Source organism: Rhinatrema bivittatum, chromosome 5 (assembly GCF_901001135.1).
Source record: "Rhinatrema bivittatum chromosome 5, aRhiBiv1.1, whole genome shotgun sequence".
Classification (NCBI taxonomy): domain Eukaryota; kingdom Metazoa; phylum Chordata; class Amphibia; order Gymnophiona; family Rhinatrematidae; genus Rhinatrema; species Rhinatrema bivittatum.
In genome coordinates, this window is record NC_042619.1 from 121,045,048 (window position 1) to 121,057,628 (window position 12,581).

General features: G+C 42.7%; 1 protein-coding gene across 2 annotated transcripts in view; it reads right to left on the reverse strand.

Annotated features, from left to right (window-relative positions):
* The window catches only part of CDADC1 (cytidine and dCMP deaminase domain containing 1), a 102,360-nt gene that overhangs the window by 10,136 nt on the left and 79,643 nt on the right, over positions 1-12,581 (reverse strand). For both annotated transcript variants that reach the window (XR_003856935.1, XM_029602860.1), the window contains exon 6: positions 4,966-5,141. Coding sequence is in view for 1 of the 2 variants with exons in the window: in XM_029602860.1 (XP_029458720.1) it covers positions 4,966-5,141 (176 nt within the window). In the remaining variant the exon portion in view is untranslated. The remainder of the gene's footprint in view (positions 1-4,965; positions 5,142-12,581) is intronic.

Genomic DNA, 12,581 nt, shown 5'->3' on the forward strand with positions numbered 1-12,581 from the left:
TATATATTTTGGTAATTCAATCCTGTATTTTTTTTTTTGCTGCCAAATTAATGATGGTTTTATCTTTTGTGTTCTTTTATGCTGTATTTCTTCTTTATGTTTTATTCTACACCACTTCGGACAACTTTTTGAAGGATGAGAAGGCAGAATATAAATGAATGAATATAATGGATGATGCAACACATGCATAGTACAATTTGTACAATTTTTGATTAAGCACAGAAAGTAAAAAAGATACCAAAGCATGTACAGAACCACAAAATTCAAATTTACCAATTAAAAAGGAATACATTTAAACTAATAATCATGTGCTTAAGTATTCCTATCTAACTAGGAAGTATAGTAACAGATATTGTTCATTACCACCAACCATCCTCAACCTTTTCAGGTTTCTCATTAGTACTGGACTCACCCAGTTCCCCCAATTAAATGGTTGGCTCACATCCCCTACCACAAACCTTAGTAAATGGTCCCACACTAGCCTGCAGTCTGGGTAATTTTCCCTAGCAAAGTAGGGAATTTCTCCTTAGTAAAAGTATAATCAAGGCTCTTTAAACCAAACAAAAAAATCAATCTTTTTACTGTACCTATACCACTCCATTTGTGGGAAATGTATTAAATCATCTTTTTCTATTTATGAATTACAAGAATTTATTTCAAGAATATTTGAAAAAACAAACTGAAGTACCAGCAAAGATGATTGCCGCATCTCAAAAAAGATATAATTGCACTGGAGAAAATGCAGGGGCATGGAACGGCTCCCCTATGAGGATAGGCTAAAGAAGTTAGGGCTGTTCAGCTTGGAGAAGAGACGACAAAGGTCTACAAAATCATGAAAGGGCTTGAACAGGTTAATGTAAATTGGTTATTTACTCTCTCAGATAATAGAAGGACTAGGGGGCATTCCATGAAGTTAACAAATAGCTCATTTAAAACAAATTGAAGAAAATTCTTTTTCACTCAGTGCATCGTTAAGCTCTGGAATCCTTTGCCAGAGGATGTGATTACAGCAGTTAGTGTAACTGGATTTAAAAAAGGTTTGGATAAGTTCCTAGAGGATAAATCCATAAACTGTATTACGGTAATTAATAAGCAATAATAGCTTGCGTACTTGTCAGGTTCTTGTGACTTGGATTGGCCACTGTTGGAAACAGGATACTGGGCTTGTTGGACCCTTGGTCTGACCCAGTATGGCATTTCTTATGTTCTTATAAAGATGTAAAAATACAAACAGATAAACAAATAAACCAAAATAATGTTTTTGTTGTTCCATTGTTGCACTGCATACAGGGATCTAGCTTCTTGTAGTTTCCAGTTCAGATTTTGTCTGCACCTTTCTATTTATACTTTATGGTGTCTTTATTCAGTATTTGGTGAGGGTTTGTCTGTGTTCTGTAGGTGTGACCAAGGTAAGGTATTCTGTTAGCATGTAGTTTCTGTATAGGGGACTACAGCAGCTTGGCTTGTTTAGTTTTCCTAATAGGAGGTGTTTTAGGATCTGGTGTAATATTTATGGTGCTGCATTTTCATATTCTTTATCATAAGATGTCATTAACAGCTTCACTGAGCAGACAGCACGACACAAACAACTTTAGACTTGGGCTGCCAGTAGGATAAATACATTGTTTGTTTATATAATTTGTAGCAGTAAGTTGTAGATTTTCTTAAAGTTATTTATATTTATAACTTTATTCCTATTTTGAGGTGGTCAGCGTTAATTTCATTGGTAATGTCCGACTTGGGTGAGGTGATACCATCAACAGTGCCTAGGGGGGTGACAAAAACCTAAATCCATCCCTTGGTCAAGACCAAACTGTTGAACTCCGTATCTGAGAACTGGTCCGTCCCTCTACAGTTAGAGCGGCAGGTTATGAACCAGAGAAATCAGGGTTCCAAGTCCATTGCCACTCCTTGTGATCTTAGGCAAGTCACTTTACTCTCCGTTGTCTCAGACAGAAATCGATTATAAAAGTGTTGCTCACGCAAAAATGCCCACATACACCACATGTATGTGGGCCGCGCAAAAACAGTGCAGATTTTAAAAAGCCGCGAAGTACGCACATACATACCCATGAAGCGTCAAAAATAAGAGGGTGGATAAGGGGCGGAGCATGTGTGGAGCATAGGCCTTCCAGGGCAGGGCGGGGCCAATAGTTACGTACGGAACTTCGTATTTTTAATCCAGAGACTGCAGTGCCTGATGGCCTATTATCCACATAACTTTACTGCTGCTCCAGATGAGCAAGTTTGTAGGTCTTGAGTTTTAGGGCTTACAGGACAGAGTGAGGGGTCTGGGTCAACTGGGGGGTGTGCAGCATGAAGAAACAGGGGGCTCTTGAAGACCTCAATATTAACTGGGCAAAATGGTGAACTAATTGGAAAAACTGGGTTGTCCCTCACGCGAGCAGGTTTTAAAATCTGCTTAAAAGCCAGCAAAGTCCTAGGAAAGATATGGGAAGTATGTTTTCTCGAGCAATCTCTTAAGATTAGCTGCATTCTTGTGCGCGGGAGGTGCATTTTGAGGTGCACACACAATTTAAAATTGCAGCATATCTCAGCTTGCGTGCCAGTACGCACGTGTATGGGCACACATGTGCTCATTTTAAAATTAGCCACGAAGTGCCAAAATGCGGAATATACATCAAAATACAATGCCTGCCAATAATGTACATATTCAAGGACCCCCTTGCAATATATTATCTTCGTGCATCCAAAGATCGAAAACTGATCAAGTGGGCTTAGGACAGACACTAACACTGAATTTAATCAGGGCAATTGTCACGTGCCCCATAAAAAAAGTTTGATTTTACTTGGAAGTCAGACCATGCAGAGGGAAGGGGGTCCAATTCTCCATACATCAGGATCTCTTTCCCCTGTCAAGCTATTAGTTTTCTACTCTATTGAAGCACTCCCTGCTAACTATTAGTTTCCAATCCCAGCAGTGTGAAACTCATTCTTTCCACATAGGGGCAGCAACTACCTTGCCTGATAAAGTGATCCAGAGAACTGTCAAGTTGCAATCTACTGCATTCACAGGGTACATGAGGATTACGGTTGAATTTGAGGGCACAACCAGATGCTAAGCTATTTCAGATCAATGAAGGATGGTTTGGGTCACTGGACCCCTCTTCATTTTTGGGCGGGCAAACAAGCAAGCACATGCCCCTGTGCCAGAAATCTTGGCCTAGCAGCTAACAGAGTTCAGGTGCACTGGGCCCAATTGCTCCCACTAATGTGTCAGCAGGTTCATGTCAGAGAATGACTGGACATTTTATTCTTACACTTGGGGGTCAATAATTTGCGTGGCCTCTCTTGTTGATATTTCATTCTGCATGTGAAACGAGACACTGGCCTCAGCTGACTGCACCAGCCTTACAGTAAGTTTGGCTTAAGCCACAACTTGTTTAACGATACAATACAGGAAGACTTCAAGCAATGTCTACTGAGTCATGCTACAGCTTAAGTGTTGGAAGTTTTGGAGTAATTCTAGGGTTATTCCAGTCGCGTGGCAGAAGTAACTGAGCCAAGAGGCAGATGATTAGTAAGAGCACTAATATACAGCATCTTTTCCTGGGAGTGGGGTTGTCATTCCTGTTATGTAAGGGAAGGGTGACAGTGATTCTTCTGTCAGGAGAGTGCAACTTCTGGTCACAGGTGAGTTGGCATCGAATCAAGCCACCCAGATGGGGGCCTCTTGTAGTACTGGGCAGTAGGCCTACAACAGATATACTGGCATGACTTGGAACCAGGGCAACCAAGCGTGGGGCACAAAGCAGGAGCCTACGAGGACTCAGTCTACCTGGTACCAAGGCAGGCTCGGCAGGTGAGGAAGCACACGCTACCTAGCTTAAGTATGGCAGGCTCCACAGGTTTAAGAAGAGATGCTTGGCTCAATTATAAATTTTTAGATGTTGTTCTGTTTTCACAAATAAAGCTGAGCCCTTCTATTTCCACCCAGGAAAGAGATCTAGGCGTCACATAATACATTGAAATCGTCGGCCCAGTGTGCTGTGGCACTCAAAAAAGCAAACAGAATGTTAGGAATTATTAAGAAGGGAATGGAAAATAAAACAGAGGATGTCATAATGCCTCTGTATTGCTCCATGGTGAGACCGCACCTTGAATACTGTGTACAGTTCTGGTCACCACATCTCAAAAAAGATATAGCGCACTGGAGAAAGTGCAGAGAAGGGCGACCAAAATGATATGGGGCATGGAACGACTGCCCTATGAGGAAAGGCTAAAGAAGTTAGGGCTGTTCAGTTTGGAGAAGAGACAACTGAGGAGGGATATGATAGAAGTCTACAAAATCATGAAAGGACTTGAACAAGTTAATGTTAATCGGTTATTTACTCTCTCAGGTAACAGAAGGACCAGAGAGCACTCCATGAAGTTAGCAAGTAGCTCATTTAAAACAAATCGAAGAAAATTCTTTTTCACTCAGCGCACAGTTAAGCTCTGGAATTCATTATCAGAGGATGTGGTTACAACATTTAGTGTAATTGGGTTTAAAAAAGGGTTGGATAAGTTCCTAGAGGATAAATCCATAAACTGTTAAGACAGATCGCAAACTACTATTGCTTATTAATTACTGTCTAATTTTGGGTACTTGCGACTTGGTTTGGCCACTGTTGAGGACGGGATACTGGGCTTGATGGACCCTTGGTCTGACTCAGTATGGCATGTTCTTATGTTGATTGACTACATGGCTTTGCAAAGGGTTGGGATGGGAAGAAGATGGGAGTCACGGCTGCTGATTTATTAGTACTTAAGTTGGTCACTGCTGTCATTTATTTTATTGCTCTGGTTTTCTGAAATTGGGATATAGGAATCTGCCGGTAAAAGATTCTGAAAACTGTCCTAGAAGAATGGAGAAGAAACTGTTCTAGAGATCTGAAACAAGGGTTCATTCTCTAAATCCTTTCACCATAAAAAAAACCACAATAAAAATAATCATTCCCTTACCTGAATGTCAAAGCATTCTGTTCAGCATGTATAATATATCTGAATTTTCTGATTTCTCTGTCTTTTTGTTTGTCATCCATGTGTGGAAAATCAGCATACTCCGAGCCTACAGGAAAGGCATTATAACCACATCCTAGAAAGTACATAGCTCCTGTCCCATCGCAGTTAGCTGGACTCTGCAAAAACAGGATGGTAAGAAGAACGGTTAATGGTAAATGAAATCTGTTTACTCACCTGCCCTGGACTTGCATTGGTTCAGCTAAATCAAGGCTCAGTTTTGTGTGTGCATTTTGGCATTTGGGGGTCTGCATGAAATATCTTGTGCCAGAAATTTGCTGGAATGCCTGTAAAATGTATTCCTCGACACCTCCGCCCCTTAGAAATCCTTTCCATACCTGTACTATTTTTTATACATAATTGGACCATTCTCCCCCAGTCACAAACACTGCCCACTTTCGACGATTCCTTCCTCCAACTGTAATAAGAAAGCATCTCATAAACCAGCTATGAGCAACTCATCTTCCTTTGCCGAGCTGCCGCAGCCAGTGGTAGCAAAGTGCCTGGTAACCCAAGGCTTGGTGGCACCTGGGGAATGTCATACACACACCCCTCTTATCATCAGACAGCAGTACTGCATCATGAAGAGTGCCCGTAGACAGAGGAAGTGGGGACCCCCCCCCCCTTCAGTGCTTTTCCCCTACAATGTCAGCAGACCTTGCTAGCAGAATGATGCCAAGTGTTATTCTCTGCTGGGAAAAGTAAGGCCAACAGTGCCAGCTGGCAAACTCCATCAAATGACCTCTCCACCTCAGTTTAGCTTCAGACCAGTAGATGAGCATTTCAACGGTTACATTGAAAAGCAGAGATAAGAACATAAGAATTGCCATGTTGGGTCAGACCAAGGTCCATCGAACCAATCCAGCTTGTAAGTACCTGGCAGATCCCAAAAAGTATTTCTGATAATTAAAAAACAATACACATTCGTTTAAGGCTACAGACCTGGCAAAAAAAAAGTGTTTTAGATAATTCAATTGGCAGTGAAAGCGAGCAAAATCATTAAGACCCTCTCGTTATTTCTGATTTGTATTCAATGCCCAAGAAAATATCGATGATAAAAATTTTCTAAAAGCTCCTACTACTTAGTCACTATCATCATTATGAATCAAAAAGAATCAGGGTGCTGCTGTATTGCTCCTTACCAGAAGCCCAGGCAGGCATTGCACTAATACACACATTACTTTTGGGGAAATTTTGCACAAAAAATAAAAAATTCTGCATACAATATTTACATATTCTGCAAAATTCTGTATTCATTATTTATCAAAATAAACAATTACCACTTTTGAGTAAATAATTTATAATGCACTAGAGGAAAAGTTAGTACTCATAGATGCAAAAATCCTAATTTTTTATGCAGAATGTCACCCAGGAGTACCTCATAAGGCCCAACCCCTCCTCCAAAGGCTTAAATTTCCTCAGCTCTCTCCTCCATCTCTCCTTCTCTCTAGCACGTGTACACTCCTCTTTCTTCCTCGGCTCTTTCTCCCCAACCCAGGCTCAACCCTATCCCAGCTCTCTCTCCTAAACCACCAGCAATCATTCTCTCACCCCTTGTTCAAATCCCCTAAGCCTGCTCTCCCTCCCCCACCCCAGGCTCAACCTACACCCCCTTATCTCTTGCTGTTCTCCCACTAACACTCAATACCCATCCCTCAACTCTCTCTCCCTTCACTTCAAGCATAACACCCATCATCAAGCTCTCTCTCTCTCTCCCTCTCCCATTTCTGGCTGAACATCCACCTCTTCCTCTCCCCACCACAGGCTCAACACCCATCCTCACCCCTACCCCGGCTTAATACCCACCCACCAGTTCTCTATTCCTCTTCCTCCCCCACCCCTCTCCATCCCAGGCTCAACACCCCTCCTCCCTCCCTCCACCTCTGTCTCTCCCTCAGCCAGTCCCCCAAGCTCAACCCCTCACCCACCTCCTCAAACGTCTGCTATTAATGTTAAATCTGCCAGCCCAGATTGTTAACGTTGTTCCAGGTCGTGAAAGAGGAGAGCCTGGGACAGCTTTAAAAAAAAACAAAAAACCTCTGAAGAAGACCAGCTTGCTCCCACAAGGGAGAGGGCACAAGCTGTAAAAACTTGCACAGGACCTGCAACAATGACTGTGAGTTAGGTTGCATGAAGGAGGAAAGGGCAAGGATGATCAGAACAATGGGGACAATATTAGGTTTAGTGACAGCAACAAGCAGAAAAGCAGAAAAGCTGCCAACAGCCCGCGTCATTGTTCGCTAACAGAGGAGATGAAGAAACAGCCCCAGCATGAAGGACACTGCCTCCTTCCCCTTCCAGCCCAGGCCAGCCACTGCTCCTAGGTCTAATTCTGCACACAAAATATAAAATTCTGTGCAAATTCTGCGTGACACAGTTGCAAATGTGGCACCTGGGTGCCACAGAAAAGACTGCAGAGTATATGATGCTGAGAGCTGTTGTGTCCTCCTAAAGGAAAGTGGGGGATCCTTTAGTGGTCAGAGGGAGTGTATAGCAACACTTTGACTGACAGACTGTTTCAGCCTCTAAGGCCTGAGTTTTGGAAGGGCAGGGGCTCCCCCAGAGTCACCAAGCCAAGAGAAGGCAGCAGCTGGGACCCTCTCCTGGGGAACCAGGGAATAGAGGAGAGAGTTGGCAGAGATTCTCCAGCAGTGTTTCAGGGAGCCTGACTGGAGTAACTGAAAATAGAGCCAAGAGTAAAAAGTACATAAAAGAAAAGGAACTATGAACTACAAACCTCTGGTATCAGAAAAGAAAACCCATGCCAGGTTGGATCCTGGAAACAGGGTGGAAAGTCTCCAGTGTCCTCCTAAAACAAGGGGAGGTGAGTTGTTTGCAGCCATCTGAGAGTTAAAGTGAGTACTTTGAGATTTACTGTGTCTGACAAGAGATTGTGAACATGTGGCCTTGTATGAGTTGAAGAGTGATGGATATTGACTGTAACATAATTGGTTTGAGGCTTTTGGAAGACTGAGAGGGAAGTCTTAGTGGTTTGTGTTCCACCTTCACGGAGCGGAAGGTTGGAGGGCTGCCATCTCCAAAAAAACAAAAAACAAAAAAACAAAAACAAAAAAACAAAAAACAAACAAGCAAAACAGAGGTGGGTAAGAGTATGGGGCAGGGGTGTGGCCGTTTATTGTGGCAGTTGCTACCCCTGATTGAACTGGATGTTCATTGGGATGCGGATACGGCACTGCTCTCTGCATTGGTGGAGGGGTGGAAGGGAATTGGGGCCGGAGGGTGCTGGAAGCCAATAGTGACGGGGGAGGGGGAGAAAAAAAGGGGTGGGGGGGAAGATAAAAAAAAATGGATAAACTGCGTAGCTTGCTGGGCAGACTGGATGGGCCGTTTGGTCTTCTTCTGCCGTCATTTCTATGTTTCTATGTTTCATTTCTATGTTTCTATGATTTGCTGTGAAGTTGCAATTTATACTTTTTCTACATTAACTGAAGATACTTCTAATAATCTTTTCATTTGGAGCACAACCCTTGAGGCGGACAGTGGCTTTTTGAAAGTGCGTGTGTGTGTCCTGCGCCCAGTTTGGCCCTGCAGATTATCTGTTTTTCCTCACTTTGGGTGAATTACTCCAGATTCCCCAAAGCTGAGAAGGTGATCCCCGATGAAGGGGGATTTACACACAGCATTATCCCAGGAATAACATAATAAGCCAGAATGTCTATGGGGAAAATGCTTAGTACATCTGGCCCATAAAGCACTAACTTAAGATAAATAGCTAAGGAGCAGACAAAGGTAGAGAGATATTCTCTTGAAAACAAAGCACGAGGTCAGCTTGGTGGCTCAAGTGGTAAGTGCTACGCATTGCCATATGGAAGGTCCCTGGTTCAGCCTTCCACTCCTTGGGTCAACCGAGGACTATCACTGCAATGGATGGACTAAACATAAGTTGGGAGGGGATATAAAAAAAAGGGGGAAAATCCCTGGGTAGCTGCAAAGGAAGGGCTAGAATTGATTGAGCTGGAAGTGCAAACAAGCAGGAGGAAAAAAATTAAGCACAGTCATTAAGCAAAGTTGCTCACCCATAACAGGTGTTCTCCATATACAATAGGACAAATCAGTCATACAGGCGGCTGACGTCAAACAACAGCGTAGAGATGGAAAAACTCTCTCAAGAGCGCAGAAAAACAAAAGGCTTATCTGAGTGTGGACCTTCCATTGCAACCATCACTACGCAAGCCTCCTCAGTCTTTACTTCAGGCTATTCTCCAGCCCTACGGGGAGGAGGACGGGATTGTGCGGCTGATTTTTCCTGCTGTCTATGGAGAACTCCTTTAACTTTGCTTTCTCTGTGAACAAGCAGGACATAAATCAGGGGGACTCCCAAGATGAGGGTTACATGTGAGTATTTTTCAGGTTTCTATTTAATTAAAAATTATTTTTAAAGTTTTTTTTACTACGCAATAGTCAAACAACTTGTTCTATGCGGATCACACTTAAAAACATCCAACAAGTAATACATAAAACGACAATATGATACATAAATCCAAATGGCAAGTAAACATTTGATCAAGCAGAAAAAACTCCTTAAAAGGTATTAACTAAATGCTTGTCTAAAATAAAAAGCCTTGACCTGCTTACAAAAATCTTTAAAATCAAGTTTCCCTAACAGTGTGGCGGTTGTTGTCTGTGACTTGCCCCAGAAACAAGTGGCCTAGTGCCAGGAGAGTCAAATCCAGGCTACCAATGATAGAGGAAATTCCACCTAGGTCTGCCACCTTCCCTCCATTGTTGGTGGCCAGCAAGGCTTAAAAAGTGGGGTCAGACCCTGGCACGAACAGGGAACGAGAAACCTGAAGTAGGGTGGGAAGTAGAAACAAACCAGGAATCAAGGAACCCAGGAGGCAGAACAAACAGGAGCGCTGAAAGTAGAGTCTGAAGTTGACTTAGTCTTCCAGTTGCAGGAACGGAACCAGAGTATGAGGACCGGAAGGTAGGACTAAGCTCTGGCAACTGACTGCAGAGACTGCCTCAATGTTAGATACAAGTCTATACAGGCAACAAGATGGCCACCAGGGGGAAATGAGGAGCACAGAACTAGAAAGACTAGACAGACAGTTCAAGCAACCCGCAGCACCACCTGCAGGTCGGAGAAGCACTTGATGGATCCTTATAAACAGATAGGGGACATCTGTTCCAAAGCATGGATCCAGCTACTGAGAAGGCTTACTTTCAGGGGTCCTGCAAACATACTGATTTAAAAGAGACTGGGTAGTGGATTGTAAAGCGCGTGGTGGAATATGCCTGTGAACCAAATCTATATTTATAGTGGAGCATGCAACCCATATTGCATTAGGGATGGAAGGAGAGTTGAAGAAATTAATTAAATAAGTTCTTGAGAACTGCTTGGCCAAAACATGAAGTACTGACATGAAGCATTTTCTAGGCAGTAATGAGCAGTAAAGCTATGGATAGAAGACCAGGTGGCAACCTTGCAGATATCTTTTATGGAAGCGGCATGAAGATGGGCTAAGGAAGCTACAGTAGCCCTGACTTGATGGGTTTTCACTTTACTTTGAAGTTGTCCTGGCTGATTACAACAATAAGAGATACAATCAGAAATCTAAGTGAGCAGAGTCCTTTTTGTAACTGAACAACTCTATCCGACTGGGTTGAAAGAGATGAATAGTTGTGAAAACTTTCTGTATGACTTTGTTCTCTCCAAAAAGATCAATAATGCTCTTCTGCAGTCCAGTGTATGAATTGCCAGTTCAGCCTTAGGGGAGTGTGGCCTTGGCCTGGGCTACTTGAGGGCTATATTCAGTGCCGTGATCCTGGATCCATCCCCTGCCTTAAAGTAACCTTGGTCTGTTGCATCCTAAGTTTTAATTTATGAAGGTGAAGATAACCTGTTTCTTTGGTATATTGGGTCAGGTTCTGCTGTTTTTGCAGCAAAGATGGCTGACAATTCTTTTTGGAGTTGTACTTATAGAGTCATTCTTTGAAGGACTGTTTGGGGAAAAGGATTTGAAATTCAAACCGTATTCCTGTTTTATGATCTTAAATAACCAATAGCCTATTATCAAAGACCATAGTAGGCTGAAGTGCTTTAGCCTTCCCTCCACTTGAAGGATGTTTAAATCTAATAGGAAAGTTTTTTGTGTAGGGCCCCACTGGGTTCCCTAGTAAGTATAGCTTAGTAGCAAGGCTATGCAGATAAGATTAGTATTAGAGGAGCATACCATATATCTTACTGCACCCCCTTGGATGGCTGCTGTAGTGGTTCCTGCCTATTTCTATAAAAGATCAGGACCCCTTGTGGAAGTGTGGATTTTTACTTAGAATTCAGAGAGTGAGCAGTGTTTCTTTTGAGTTCCTGGTTTTTGGCTAAGGCACATGGTGGCCTGCATTTCAAGAATAATTCAGAGGCTCTCTTTTGAGGAGAAGACAATTGGATAATTTTTTTACTTTCTTTGAAGGAAGTTTTCTTCCCTTTCTGATTCTGTTTTTTTTTTCTGTTTCTCTCTGTCTGGGAGAGACAGCACCCACCTAACCAAAATCTGGAAGAGAAATTGGATAGTTTTCCAGGGCCCACAGGGAGTAATAGAAATAAGGAAGAGAAGTGGCACCCTCCTGGTGCATAACTACTGTAAATAATTATCCGGTATCCAGGGACTGAAGTAGAGAGGACAGCGATACAAGGATGTCTATGTTAAGGTAAGGAAAATGGGGAGTTAAACAGCAGTTTCTACCCTGCAAGCATAGACCTCACAAGAAAGAATCCCAGATACCACCAGAATGGAGAGGGATCTGTTTTGAGATTGCATTATTGAAGACAATCCAGAGCAAAAGTAATTTTGTTTAATGGATGTTGTAAAAGGAGACTTGCAAGAGGCATTATAATAACACCTTTAAAGAAATCTTCAGTAAAGTTATGTTGGAATACCAATTTGTTTCCAGCATGTTTTTACCAATGACAATAGAAAAGCTGAAGAAAGCATCCACGGCCCAGGTTATCCCCCACCCTAATGGTGAATCCTGTAGTTCTGGGGCTATTAGAAGTGCATGGGAATTGAAAAGGGTACTAACCCCAATGTTGAGGGTGCCCGTGGACTCCTATGAGAGGACCCCAGTCCGGGGGTTACATTTGATATTGTAGGCAAAAGCTAGGATTAGATTTAGGTTGTGTCTGTTGCAGAGGTTTGGGTTATGCTCGTACCCTAGCAGTTGTGCTCGTACCCTAGCACATGGCCTGCTCTGCTGTTGTAAAGAACAGATTTGGTACCTTCTTCTTGAACAATAGTACTGTCTCCTGTAATGCTAAGGTTGACACTTACTACTTGTAGATGGCTGCTCAATTATAGCTGCTGACAGGGTAAGGAGAGTGGAGCAGTGGTCTTTAATAATATCCACTGTTTCCAAAGAGATTATCCCCTGTGCACTGGAAGTTTTTGTGAACATCTTCATGAAGACCTGAAGCCCATTTTAGTCTTCTGGCACCAATAGCTTCTGCAGATGTCCTGATTGAATAGATGTTTCCCGCATTCTTCTGCTTCTTGTAGTAGCAATCCACAGAGTCTGAAGTAAGGTGTTGTGATATATTT